Source organism: Oncorhynchus tshawytscha, linkage group LG27, assembly GCF_018296145.1.
Source record: "Oncorhynchus tshawytscha isolate Ot180627B linkage group LG27, Otsh_v2.0, whole genome shotgun sequence".
Lineage (NCBI taxonomy): Eukaryota > Metazoa > Chordata > Actinopteri > Salmoniformes > Salmonidae > Oncorhynchus > Oncorhynchus tshawytscha.
In genome coordinates this window covers 18038358-18053286 of record NC_056455.1, presented here as the reverse complement: position 1 = coordinate 18053286, position 14929 = coordinate 18038358, and the positions used below count along the sequence as shown (strand labels likewise).

At 45.2% G+C, this 14929-nt stretch overlaps 1 protein-coding gene across 2 annotated transcripts in view; it reads left to right on the top strand.

Moving 5' to 3' along the window:
• The window catches only part of LOC112234100 (ras-associating and dilute domain-containing protein-like), a 30511-nt gene that overhangs the window by 2684 nt on the left and 12898 nt on the right, over nucleotides 1-14929 (top strand). For both annotated transcript variants that reach the window (XM_042307101.1, XM_042307099.1), the window contains exons 4-9: nucleotides 378-712; nucleotides 4685-5389; nucleotides 5635-5672; nucleotides 6351-6645; nucleotides 12310-12529; nucleotides 12890-13062. In XM_042307101.1, coding sequence (XP_042163035.1) covers nucleotides 378-712; nucleotides 4685-5389; nucleotides 5635-5672; nucleotides 6351-6645; nucleotides 12310-12529; nucleotides 12890-13062 — 1766 coding nt within the window. The remainder of the gene's footprint in view (nucleotides 1-377; nucleotides 713-4684; nucleotides 5390-5634; nucleotides 5673-6350; nucleotides 6646-12309; nucleotides 12530-12889; nucleotides 13063-14929) is intronic.

Genomic DNA, 14929 nt, shown 5'->3' with positions numbered 1-14929 from the left:
AGTGTTTATGTTGCGGTACATCAGCCCAACAGCCAGGAACGCCTGTTGATATCAGATAGAGGACAACACCTCTCACTACACCTCCAGATTTCCTCTCCTTCCCCTTCTATGTTTGGTTTGACTGAGAGCCAACTCAGTAAAACATTATGATATGTTGGTGTGTGATGGAATGATTTGATGGAAGATCTCCACTAATAGTTTGAGTGTTTAGCATACTGTGACGTTTCAGTTTATGCATAGATGATAAAGTTTATGTTACAGTGACTATATCAGGACACAATCTATGATTTTGTAATAAACTATGAATACACGATTAATAATCACTTCTCTGCATCTAGTCTCATCCTCCCTCTCTCCCGTGCTCCTCTCTGCCCCAGGTATCAACGCCCAGGCTCGTAAGCTCCAGAAGGGCCGTTCGCGGGTCACCTCTCTGTTCATGGACGGCAGTGGTGAGTATGTGGAGGGCCTGGGGATGTGGAGGAGTCTCAGTGAGATGGACCTGTCTGCCATGGAGAAGGAGGCCGTGCAGGCACAGCAGAAGGCCCAGCTCATCAGGGAGGACCCGGAGGCCGAGGCCGACAAGGAGGCCCTGCGTCTGGGCATGGAGAAGGAGGAGACGGAGAGCAGTGACGACAACACCACCCAGTACTCCATCCATCCGCCCTTTGACTTCCCCTACTTCCTCCTGCTGCAGGGATACAGCTACAGACAGGTAGGAAAGCTGGAAAGTGAAGCTGTTGCCACTGTTATACATTAAACCCAGATGGATTTGTTTATCTATCGGATTATTGATTAACTTAAATGACGAGTAACTTTAATGAAAGGTTTGGCTTCAGTTTACACAGCTGAAGTCAATTTGTTAGATTAGAGTCAGTCTGTCCTTGAATAGTTAGGCTCAGAATAGGTTTGTATGGTTGGAGAATGTGTCCGGCTGCGACAGAGAAATGTCATGCTGAAATCCTTCACAGAGGGCCTGGGCAGCCAGATAGCAGCAGCTGTAATTGGTTGAGCCGGGTGGCTGCTCCATTGAAGACCTTTCAAGGTTTTCAAGTGTCTCTTGGCAGGGTGGCAGAAACACTGTGACGAAAGGCTTATCAGAGACACTGAGGCGTAAACAAGTGTACTCCGCTACACTATAGAGGCTCCCACTGAACTTCTTAGGTTAAGACCTGGGGTTAAAATCCCCAGAAACAGAGCGAGACAGTGAGAGAGAGGAGCAGAGAGCAGAGGGCTTTAGCTGCAGTGATGATGCTATAACAGGGACAGCGAGAGACTGAGTCTTGCTGCTGGATTACAATGGGCTCAGAGTATTGGACTCGGAGTAGACCGGCATGTTGTGGACAGGTGATCCTCGTGTCCACACCCTGAGTGGGCCAGCCTGGGCCAGCCTGGGTCATGTACTGGAGAGGTGGGGAAAAGGAGCTGGCCCTGGCCCAGCAGTAGAGTTCCCACACTGGGATGTGTTGTCTGTCGTCAGGGCTCGTTGAATAGATAAGGAACACTGTGTTCACAATCACAGTTCAGCTCAGCCCTGCTGGCTCTGCAGTGGAGGTGGCGATAGGCCTGATTAAAGGTACATAGTATTAGAGAATAGAGCAGAAGGAACACTGTAATGTCTAAACAAACTCAGTGGATGGTCACATACACATGCCTAGCCTAGACATTTGCACACAGGCTCGTGCATGCCAGAACACACATGCACATTTAGGCACAAAAGCTGCACATTCAACAAAAATGATAATATTCTTCTCAAAAAGAGATTTCTGTCAGTGATAGATTTTTTTTCTGCACTTTAATGCCTTTACAAAACATTCTGGATATTTCAATGCAATGCAAAGAGCTAGAGGGCCAGAGAGCCAGGCCCATTCCTAGAAACAGGAAATGCTGCTGCTCTCTGTTGTTTGTTCCTCATTGTGGAGACTGCTGAGTGTGCAGGACACTGGGTGGGGTGTGCCAGATACTGGGGGAAGTACTGAGCCCGCCCCTGGTCTGGCCACTCGACAACAATAAGTCACTCATATATCAGTCCTATGGAATAGAAATGTTCCAGCTCCATAAATGAAATAGTTTTTCTCAGGCTTGACTAGTTATTTTCGTAAGTGTCTTTGTGTTTCCAGACCGGATTTTCCTGAACTTAATCACCTGTGAACCATGAGAGCTGTAGTGGATTTGATTTCCTTGTAAGTGTTGTTGTTCAAGTGCAGGTCAGTGTAGTCACAATTCACATTGACTCACAGCTATTAACTCCCTCCCTAGACAGTTTGATCTATTCTGTCAGATATCATGTGCAGGAAAATAAATAAAGGTTGTTTTGAATATTGCTTTGAATAGTCCATATGGAGCCAGGGACTCGAACCATTTAGTTAGTTAAGTGTATGTGCTCGCACACACTGCTCAGTGGCTGATTGGCTTCCATGATAGCTGGGATGATACAGTATCATGACCTGCCTGAAAGGCTCTGCATGGTCAATCCAATGTCTGAAGTGGCCGTACAGCATTTACTGCGATGCAGCCTCCGAAGACGTCAGGGCTTTCATACTCGATCTTAGCGGAGCAGAGCAGTGTTATAGTTAAGGAAGTTGTCAAGGAAGTGAGTTTGTGTTTATACATGACGTACCGCCCCCACCTACCGTCAACAAATCATGTCAATGCGGAGCTATAAGGAGCCCTTCACATTGTTAAAACATTTGAGAGGTGCGATGCGGTACGGAGCTTGATTTGGCCCCTGCATGCCTCCGGAGGCTCCACAATTGTGACACACCCTCCATATGGAGCCTCCGACTACATTTTCAGATCAACCATAAATTGGCTTTAATAGCCTTGGGACGGATGACCGAGCGACGGGTGGTCTTAGAAGGTCATGACCTCCCCCACACTGATCCTCAACAGAGGGTCCCCACAGGGGTGCTCAGCCCACTCCTGTACTCCCTGTTCACCCATGACTGCGTGGCCACACACTTCTCCAACTCAATCATCAAGTTTTCTGATGACACAACAGTGGTAGGCCTGATTACCAACAACAAGGAGACAGCCTACAGGGAGGAGGTAACGGCCCTGGCGGAGTGGTGCCAGGAAAATAACCTCTCCCTCAGCGTCAACTAAAGGAAGGAGCTGATTGTGGTCTACAGGAGACCGCAGAGAGAGCCCGCCCCCATCCACATAAACAGGGCTGCAGTGGAGAAGATCAAAAGCTTCAGCTTCCTCAGCATGCACATCACCGGGGACCTGAAATGGTACATATATACAGTACCAGTCAAATGTTTGGACACACCTACTCATTCAAGGGTTTTTATTTATCTTTAGTAGCTTCTACATTGTATGTATAATAGTGAAGACATCAAAACTATGAAATAAACCATATGGAATCATGCAGTAACCAAAAAAGTGTTAAACAGACTCTTCAAAGTAGCCACCCTTTGCCTTGATGACAGATTTGCACACTGGCATTCTCTCAACCAGCTTCACCTGGAATGCTTTTCCAACAGTCTTGAAGGGGTTCCCACATACACTGAGTGTACAAAACATTAAGAACCCTTCCTAATATTTTGCCTTCCGAACAGCCTTAATTTGTTGGCACCCCATCGGTGTCGAAAGCATTCCGCAGGGATTCTGGCACATCTTGACTCCAATGCTTCCCACAGTTGTGTTAAGCTGGTTGGATGTCCTTTGGGTGGTGGACCATTCTTGATACACACAGGAAACGTTTGAGCGTGAAAGACCTAGCAGCGCTGCAGTTCTTGCCACAAACCGGTGCGCCTGGCACCTACTAGCATATCCCGTTCAAGGCACTTAAATATTTTGTCTCGCCCATTCACCCTCTGAATGGCACACATACACAATCCAGCATTTTCACGTTTGGATAAAAAGCGTGCCCAGAGTAAACTGCCTGCTACTAAGTCCCTTCCACTGGATGTCAACCGTCTTTAGAAACTTGTTTGAGGCTTCTACTGTAAAGGAGGGGCTCATAAGGGCTCTTTGAGTCAGTGGTCTGGCAGAGTGCCACAAACACTCGTTCACGTGAGAGGTAGCTCTCGTTCCATTGCTTTTCTACAGACAAAGGAATTCTCCAGTTGTAACATTAATGAAGATTTAAGTTAAAAACACCCTAAAGAATGATTCTATACATCGTTTGACATTTCTACGGACTGTAACGGAAGTTTTGGACTTTGTCTGGACCTAGTGCTCGCGCCTCATGAAGATGCATTACTGGGCTGAACGCGCTAACAACAAGGAGGAATTTGGACATAAATGATGAACTTTATCGAACAAATCAAACATTTATTGTGGAACTGGGATTCCTGGGAGTGCATTCTGATGAAGATCATCAAAGGTAAGTGAATATTTATAATGCTATTTCTGACTAATTTTGACATATTACATGGCGGATATTTCTTTGGCTGGTTTGGTCTCTGAGCGCCATACTCAGATTATTGCATGGTGTGCTTTTTCCGTAAAGTTTTTAAAAAATCTGACACAGCGGTTGCATTAAGGAGAAGTCTATCTTTAATTCTGTGAATAACACTTGTATCTTTTATCAATGTTTATTAGGAGTATTTCTGGAAATTGATGTGGCTCTCTGCAAAATCAGCATATTGCAAACTGAAACCAGTACATTAATTATTGTGCCAGTCATTCTCATGGATTCTGCTGGTTGACCTTCCATTGCCCCTCCTTTACGCTGCAGGACTTTGTCATCTACTTGATGAGCGGCACCACCACCATCTTCGGCTGCTGCAGGGAGCACTGTAACGGAGAGGACGAGGAAAGGCTCAAGGTGGACATCCTCCTCTTTGCCCCAGACATTCTTCCCCAGCACTGCTGTGTCAGGCGCCTGGACTCTACCAACTCCTTCCCGGGGGACACCAAGCGGACTCTGACCCTGCTGAAGCCCCTCCACGGCGCCCCCGTCACCCGGAATGGTTTCCTCCTGAAGGAGGAGGTGGAGCTGACCCCTGGGGACCTGGTGGGTCTGGGCCGACACTACTTGTTCATGTTTAAAGACCCCACCGCCGCCCCAGGGGCCCCACAGACCCCTCTCTGGATGAAACAACTCTGCCCCGCCCATGACGGAGGAGTGGGAGTGTCATCCTCCTGTCAATCATGTGGCTCCGCCCTCCCCATGAAATGCCCTAGGGTCCAGAGGAAGCCGGCTCCTCCTCGGTGGAAGGACCCAGAGGGTGGAGAGGTATCTCTGAGCTATGAGTTGGAGCAGGAGGACAGGGTCCTGCAGGAGGTCCTGGTCATGGTGGACCCCAATGGGGACGAGGCCAAACTGACCCCTGCCTTCCTGCTGAGCCTGTCCATCCAACACTCAGCCACCACGTTCCAGCTGACACACTTCCGAAGGTTGCTGCTCCGCATAGCCAGTCAGATCCAGCTCACCATGTGGGTGAGTAAAACTATGCACCTCCACTATGCAAAAAAACAATGCACTCTCTCCAGTCAAATGATTGACCTTTTATATCATCACGCCACAAATAAACCTTGAATCGTTGTGAATTCAACATACTGTGTGTCTCAAGGGTACTGTAAAGAAAGAAATGTAATCAAAGGTGTCATCAGGATGGAATATCATTTAGATAGGCTTGCTGCTGGTTTGAAATCAATGCTGTGTATATCTCTGTCCCCTTGCAGGAGAAGACAAAGGAGCTTGCTGTGATCCAACCAGAAAGGTGAGTAGCCGCCTCTCCAACCTCAATCACTCAGCCTGCCCCAGAAATGCTAACAATGAACAGCAAATATGACAACAGGGTGCAGAACAGTGGCAACCTGCTGCCTCTGACACTAACACCCCTTTCAACTTTAGTGTTTGCTATGAGTCATATACAGACTGTATGTAGAGCTAGGAGTCTTAGAATAGGATGCTACTGCCCTCCAACAACAATGCTACTTGAATTTATGTGAGGGATGTATAGTACACAGATATAGTATTCTCTCATTGTCACATGTCCCAGTGACTTCTTTACAGAATAAGAAGCTGAGAATGAGTCATGGTCTCTTGATGTTCATACTTCTCTATCTGCCGCCCATTGAAGTGTATGAAGTCAAAATGATAGCTCATGATGATTTAATGTTATGGAACATTATTGCAGGGCACTGTATTCCAAAGCTTTGGCTGCCTGCTGAGAAAGGAGGAAGGATTTTTAAGAATGAATGTTTCATTTCATATTTCACTCAATTGTACATGGAAATCAAATGTAATGGTTTAAATTAGCATTCATTCCAAGGGATAGAGACATGCTGTAAAATATGAGTCACTCGCAAGCCACTTTTAGTGCCATTCACCCAGTACAGGGTATTTGTTGGCTGTTGGACTGAACTCAGACCTGTCTATATGTCTCCCCTTGAAGGAGCTTCAGTGATGTCCGTCAGGAGCCAGAGGATGTGCAGCTGCTGAGCATAGAGGAGCTGATCCCAGGCCTGCGGCCCCTGGTGTTCTGGATGGCCAACTCCATTGAGCTGCTGCACTTCATCCAGCATGACGTTCCCCAGCTGCTGCCCTGGAGGCAGGAGGAAGAGGAGGAGGAGGGCTCAGAGCCGGAGTCAGAGATGTGGTCCACTAGGACTGCCAGTGAGGAGGCCATGACGGTCCTGGAGGAGGTCATCATGTTCACCTTCCAGCAGTCTGTCTATTACCTCACCAAGGTCAGTGCATAGTCACACATACTATAATCATACATTGTAGATGGCATTCCATTTGCTCCGTTCCAGCCATCATTATGAGCCGTCCTCCCCTCACCAGCCTCCACTGATACACTCACCAATAGATTACATGCATGCAACATGCACACAAACATAGACACGTGCCTCACACACACAATTAGCACACACACCGCACATGTACACAAATAATAACATCCTTGACTATTTGCTCCAGAAAACCTTGCACAGCCCAAATAGAAAGCCATCTTTTGCCTGTGGACTACGGGAAGCAGGACTAGAGACCTTATGAACACCATTCTCTGTTTGCTGGTAGCATGCCAGACAATAAGCCATAATAAGCCAGGGGAAACATGCACACTCTCTCTGGCTCTCTCAGTAAGGATAGGCGTGTCAGATTTCCAGTGGAATAAAGGACTACTTATCATCTTTTTAATATTCTGTAAATCCACTTCGAGGGTATTTCCAAAGTCTTTTGAAATGTTTATAGAGAGCAACAAAAGGTCTATCCTGTTCAACAGTGAGCCCCAGGAAGACACTCCCAGGCAGGGTTTACTGGAGTTTCCTATGTTTGGGCCCTATAACTAACTCTATGGCATTAACAGAGCACCCAATAGACACCCAATGCCTGGCGATGACTGTTCCAGGATGGGAGGGAGCACCGGCATGGGTGGGAACAGGGAACAGGATTGTATGTGCTGCTGTTGTTTTGAATGCTCCGAGACCCCCTCTTCCTGTCCCTAGATTTCCGTTTCATGACAGAAACCATTGATAAAAGAAGGCTTACACATGCCTGTCAACTTTCCCTGTTGATTTTCCCTGTTGACAGGTACATTTACATTTTTACATGGTGAGGGGAAGGTCATTTTTCCCCCCAATAGTTACAGGCTCTAGTTAGACAGTCACCGCTGGAGCTCAGGGGAAAGCAGGCTTCGTTTTGGTGGTGGTTGGATGTGCAGTGGTCAGGGAAGCAGCTGTAGTCCGGTGGAGAAGCAGGGCAGAGGAGTGGCCTTTTCCAAAAGTCTGTTTCCTACTCAGGAACAGAGGGTCTGTCTTCACATAGACACACCACAAGGAGGGATGGGTGGGGTACTCACTGCACGTTCTGGGGTCAAGTGAGAAACACAGGCCAAGTCTATACCTTAGATGAATTGTGACACTTTTTGTGCCAGTATGACCCAATTTCTGTCAACAAACTACTCAAGCTCACACCCACAGCCATCTATGTTTTCTCAGACATGCTACCAAAAGAAGGTTTTAACTTTGTTTATATTCTAAAACAGTTGGACTTTTAATGCTGTACTGGAGAATACGATCCCCAGTTCCCTTCATTCGGCCAATCTCAGCTTAATAACTAACCAGCACCTGTAGCTCTGCAGAACTGGTCTCTAATCTATCTAGTGACCTGTGGTTGAAGGAATGTATGTATGGTGATTGGGATTTAACAGGCAGGTCTTTATGATATTTCAGAGCCTCTGAAGTGTCTGTCTTAGTCATGATACGTGCCTGCTAACCTGGCTGCCTGAGGGGTGATGTCATGGACTAAAACAATGGCAGAGAGCTGTGTCAGAGGAAGGAGGAGGAGGGTAGAGAAGGGGGAGGAGGGAAGAGCGGGAGAAGGGAGGAGGAGGCCAGGATCTCTGCACTGTGACTCAAAGTATTTTTTACTTATTGAGTGCTCAATGGTCAGAACTTGGCTTCCTCTTGTTTGGGTCCTTCTCACTTTTGGTGGAAGCAAGAATGTGCCTGTTTAAAGTTTATTTTGTTGAAACATAGAACAAGGGTTTTGTTTATGTTCAACCTTTTACCAGATTGTGGTCTGCCAGGGCCCTATATTGGTCAATGGTCATAGCAAAAAGAGTAGTGGGTCTGTACATGTTTCCCCTCTCCCCTTTCCACTCACCCAGAGCCGTGTGTGTGTGTGTGTGTGTGTGTGTGTGCGCCTGTCCGTCCGTCCGGTATGGGTGCTCCCATCCAGAAAGATAGATGACTCCTCATGGATATAACCCATTTTAACATGGACATTGCCATTGAGGGCTACCACCATTTTAAAGTAGTCAACAGGGTAGGGAGGAATCAGCCAATGAAGAAGAACAAAATATACTAAATTAAAATGGAGATAGGCTCAATTGAGCTGCCCATGCTGTCACCGACACAATAATGGCACAGATACAAAGATGAGTCCTAGATCTAGCTTGAATTTTCAAATCCCTCCCGCCACCCGCCCATGCATGAAATGAGCAATGACGTCAGGGTAGTAACTCCAGCACAACTTTTCAAACAGGTTGCAATCTATCAGACAACCACTAACTGTTGGGCACTGAACTGTTGTTGGGAAACAGGTTTTCCTGCTTGTTTTCCTGCTCTGCGAAAGCCTTCCTCTACCTTGACCAGTATGTGGGTCGTTCCACGAAGTGAGTGCCTTTTGCGTCCCTTTGCTATATAAAATGGAAATTGTACACAAAAATTACATTAAATTAAGGTCCCTTTAGTATAGAACACATGGAAAATTCAATAAATCGACTTTCAATATGAATAAAGAAATCTACATTTTGACATGTCCCTCTGTGACTTCTAGGAAGATCTTAACCCACTTAACATCAACATTTATCAAAGTTTTCACCATCTTTGTAAACACTTATTTATATTTCCTGAAGATCATCAAATCAAATCAATTTGTATTGGTCACATACACATCTTTAGCAGATGTTATTGCGGGTGTAGCGAAATGCTTGTGTTTTTAGCTCCGACAGTGCAGTAATAAGTAATAAGTAATATCTAACAAATTCACAACATATGCAACAATACACACAAATCTAAGTAAAGGAATGGAATTAAGAATATACAAATATATGGACAAGCAATGTCAGAGCAGCATAGACTAAAGATAGATAGATAGAATACAGTATATACTGTACAAATGAGATGAGTAATGCAAGATATGTAAATATTATTAAAGTGACTAGTGTTCCATTTATTAAAGTGGCAGTGATTTCAAGTCTATGCATATAGGCAGCAGCCTCTAATGTGCTAGTGATGGCTATTTAACAGTTTGATGTACTTGAGATAGAAGCTGTCTTTCGGTCCCAGCTTTGATGCACCTGTACTGACCTCACCTTCTGGATGATAGCGGGGTGAACAGGCAGTGGCTCGGGTGGTTGTTGTCCTTGATGATAATTTTTTTAAATAATCTTTTTGGCCTTCATCAAATCAAATGTATTTATATAGCCCTTCGTACATCAGCTGATATCTCAAAGTGCTGTACAGAAACCCAGCCTAAAAACCCAAACAGCAAGCAATGCAGGTGTTGAAGCACGTTGGCTAGGAAAAACTCCTTAGAAAGGCCAAAACCTAGGAGGAAACCTAGAGAGGAACCAGGCTATGAGGGGTGGCCAGTCCTCTTCTGGCTGTGCCAGGTGGAGATTATAACAGAACATGGCCAAGATGTTCAAATGTTCATAAATGACCAGCATGGTCAAATAATAGGTCTGGGACAGGTAGCATGTCCGGTGAACAGGTCAGGATTCCATAGCCACAGGCAGAACAGTTGAAACTGGAGCAGCAGCACAGCCAGGTGGACTGGGGACAGCAAGGAGTCATCATGTCAGGTAGTCCTGAGGCATGGTCCTAGGGCTCAGGTCCTCCGAGAGAGAGAAAGAAAGAGAGAATTAGAGAGAGCATACTTAAATTCACACAGGACACCGGATAAGACAGGAGAAGTACTCCAGATATAACAAACTGACCCTAGCCCCCCGATACATAAACTACTGCAGCATAAATACTGGAGGCTGAGACAGGAGGGGTCAGGAGACACTGTGGCCCCATCCGATGATACCCCCGGACAGGGCCAAACAGGAAGGATATAACCCCACCCACTTTGCCAAAGCACATCCCCCACACCACGAGAGGGATATCTTCAACCACCAACTTACCATCCTGAGACAGGCCGAGTATAGCCCACAAAGATCTTCGCCACGGCACAACCCAAGGGGGGGCGCCAACCCAGACAGGAAGATCACATCAGTGACTCAACCCACTCAAGTGACGCACCCCTCCTAGGGACGGCATGAAAGAGCACCAGTAAGCCAGTGATTCAGCCCCTTCATGTGATTAGTGATTCATTTTAAGCATGCAAGTAGAAACCCCTCAGATTTCCAGTCATTACGCTAATGCTAGCTTGCATTGGCTCGCGAAACTACCACAAACCTCCTAAGTTTTGGACACAGAGACATATAAATGGTATCCACAAGTTCATCTGACTCTAGGGGATTAGATAAAGGGCCTCATTGCCAGTATCCTTTTAAGGTCAACCCTGTTACATGAACTGAACTCTCATTTAAAGATGGTGAAACTTCAGTTTTCAAAGTGCAAATAAAAAGAAACTAACAGTCAAATCATAGTGTAAAAGTAGGTGAGCTGGTTGTAGTCTTTTTGGCAATTTTCTGGTGTTTTGTGGTGGAAAGCTGAGCGGGTCGAGCATAGACAGGGTAGATATATTTTAAATATATATATATTTTTAGTGAAGCTTGCATTCAATTGCCCCTCCTTGTTGCATGAAACAAGCTTCGATTCCCCCTGTCACAAGGGGATTTATGGATGATTTAAGATGAAGTCGTCAACCCTGTTATGGTCAACCCTGTTACGGTCAAACAGGTAACCCTGTTACCTTATTTGGCACTTAATAGGCACTTACTATAGTCAATTTTTTTAATTTAACCTCTTGAGTTGGAAAAAAAGTTTTTTTAGAACATGTACTGTTTATGACAGTAGGTGAAATACTGCTAAAAGTGTACTGCTAAAAGTAGGTGAAATATAACATTTTTGTTTTTCCCAACAAGTTACACTAATCAAAAGACACCTAATTGGTGGAATAACCAACCATGAGACAAAACACTCCAGGAGAAGTTGTAGGAGAAGTTCATTCTCATGCCTATTACTCACTGGCATTACCATTCCTTAGTAGTCAACAGCATGGGCTATTATCAGCTAGTTTATGATACTTGGCATTTATTTATTATGGGAATTATCAGGAGGCTGGAGGGGGCAGAGAGGGGTTGAGTCACTGGGAAACATTTGTGTTTCTGTCAGGAATGGCAGTGGCACCAGTGTTATCAATGGGATTCCCAGGACTGTGTATGGTACACTGTTAACAATGGTGAGTGTCAAGACTGGACAGCCTCAGGCCCCTGGTTATCAGGCCCCTGGCGATCAGGCCCCTGGCAATCCCCCTTTGGAGGGGAAGTGTGTCTGTTCCTGTCTGGCTTTCTGTAACCCCTCCTCCTTGGTCCCTGACTGTTTTCTGATTGGCTCAGGGAGCTCAGGGTCAGTGGGCATAGCCCTGTTAATTAAATCACTGATTCCTCTGCAGTTTTACTGAATCTGTCAACAAATGTTTGCATGTTGATGAAGGTTTATTTTATAGAGAGTATGGCTGATAAAGTGAGAATCGCTGCCAAAACGTCCCTTTTAAAGATCAATATATAATGCAGTATACTTTCTGTATTAGTGGTACTGGGTACAGTAGCTGTGACCTAAGGTTTCTTATCTCCCTCTCTCTCCTCAGAGAGGTGCTGTGCTAGACTATGGTACAGTGAGGTAAAGTCATGTAGCTGTGACTAACACCTCTAGCATGCCTCTCTCTGTCCTCAGAGTATGTACTCGGCACTACCAAGCCTGCTGGATGGGAACCCGTTCTCGGAGAGCGGGCAGCTGCGTGTGCCCGAGGGCGTGAGTGGCATCCTGGATGTCCTGAAGGAGGCGCTGTCTCTGCTCAACGCCTTCCAGGTGCACTCTGACATCAGCTCGCAGCTCTGCGCCTACCTCTTCTTCTTCACCAACGCATCCCTCTTCAACTCACTCATGGAGAGAGGTGACACATCCAAGATGCTCTGTTTCTGACTCATGGGGTTTTGTAGGATCAAATCTTAATATCCTCAAAGTCCTATCACATGTATCCTCATAAAATACTTACTGTATGTGTTAATGGGATACTTCGGGATTTGGACTTTCCCCAGAGTAAGATGAACTTGTGGATATCATTTTTATGTTTCTGTGTCCACTATGGAGAACGTTAGAGGTAGTTTCATGAGCCAATGCTAACTAGCGTTAGTGCAATAACTGGAAGTCTATGGGTATCTGCTAGCATGCTGCATCTTATAGAAGTTTCATTACACTCAATAGCTATGATCGAAATGACATGAGCATGTCTGAGTGGTGTTTTGTTCTGCAGGCTCTGGAGGTGGGTTCTACCAGTGGTCTAGAGGGGTGCAGATCAGGGCCAACCTGGACCTGCTGATGGACTGGATACAGGGGATGGGCCTAGGAGACCTGGCTGTGGAGTTCTTCCAGAAGCTCTCTGCTGCTGTCAATCTGCTGGCAACGCCCAAGGAGAACCTACTACAGGTCAGAGGGCACTTCCTTTATTTTCACTTCCTGTTTTGGTTTGGAGAGCACTAAATAACAATGTAGCCAAGATGTCCAAAGCAGTCTGAATATATAGTGTATCAAAATGGTATTTTACAGTGTATTAGACTGTACATCACCAAGTGTCTCAGCTCATTATTGGTACACTAATCTCTTTTAACCCAAAAGTAAAATCATTATTCATTTTGTCAAATGTGTGATTTACTTCTGGGTCTATATGTGTTAGGAATTGTGAGTTCCGGCAGTTTGCAAAGTCTCCACACTCGCAAAAAGAAACTCTTATCCAAAGCCCCCTCCCCCCTTCCGATCTGTGTGGGCCACGCGTGAATCACTTGTAGCCAAGCAGTTTAAGCCCCGCCTTCGTTCAATCCTGATACGTCCATATAACCAGTGTCGAAAACCCAAAGACTGAAACTACTGCAGTTCGTTATCACAGGGATCCCATTCAGTCCCGACAGATTCTTGGGTCTACATGCAGAATCTGCCCACGGGAGATTATTGGCATACTGAACATGCCTCGAGTGGGAAACCTTTGGGAAGTATTTAGGAAAATCTGACAAAACATTGAAAACATTCATGAATCATCACTGAAACTCTGTTTCCCTACATTTCATTGCTAACTAGGTTTTACTCTTAGAAATGCATGTTGTCTTTGATGGAGGTGATACTGTTGAAGTAGTTATAAGATAATAACATTGCGAGTATAGTTTGAATGGGCCATTGTGGGGTGAGAGATGTTGTTTGTTCACTGCCAAACTAGTTGTGGGAGAAGGTGTGTGTACACAGACTGTTGGTTTTATACCTCTATAGCACCTTACTAAACATTCCCCTGCCCCCGGCCAGTTATCAGATCTGGAAAAATACTGCAGACCTCAGGTACGATACACACTTCTGATGTTATGAGAACAGTTAGACTGGTCTTAACACTATCAGTGTGATGTCAACACCTAGATGTAATGGTAAAGCAATGAAGCAATGGGGTGTTAATGACATTTCAGAACAGTTAGACTGGTCTTAACACTATCAGTGTAATGTCAACACCTAGATGTAATGGTAAAGCAATGGGGTGTTAATGACATCATTTCAGAACAGTTAGACTGGTCTTAACACTATCAGTGTGATGTCAACACCTAGATGTAATGGTAAAGCAATGAAGCAATGGGGTGTTAATGACATAATTTCAGAACAGTTAGACTGGTCTTAACACTATCGGTGTGATGTCAACACCTAGATGTAATGGTAAAGCAATGAAGCAATGGGGTGTTAATGACATCATTTCAGAACAGTTAGACTGGTCTTAACACTATCGGTGTGATGTCAACACCTAGATGTAATGGTAAAGCAATGAAGCAATGGGGTGTTAATGACATCATTTCAGAACAGTTAGACTGGTCTTAACACTATCAGTGTGATGTCAACACCTAGATGTAATGGTAAAGCAATGGGGTGTTAATGACATCATTTCAGAACAGTTAGACTGGTCTTAACACTATCAGTGTGATGTCAACACCTAGATGTAATGGTAAAGCAATGAAGCAATGGGGTGTTAATGACAACATTTTTGTCCACTATAGCAATTCTGAATGTATCCATTGTAGACCACAGGTGTTTTACAAGGTATGGAACAGATTGAAAATGTTAGAGCTGAAAGCTTTTTTTCACTGAAGGATGTCAGCTGAGTGGAACTCACATGCGCCACCACATGACATCATTAAAAAAGCCTGACAGAGCTGTGGGAGAGGGAAAAGAATGCTTGGAAACAATGGAATTTTTCCCCACCAAATTGTACTCTACATCTCGTATTATGCAATGACTTCTCATCTATTGATGAAGAAAATACACATTT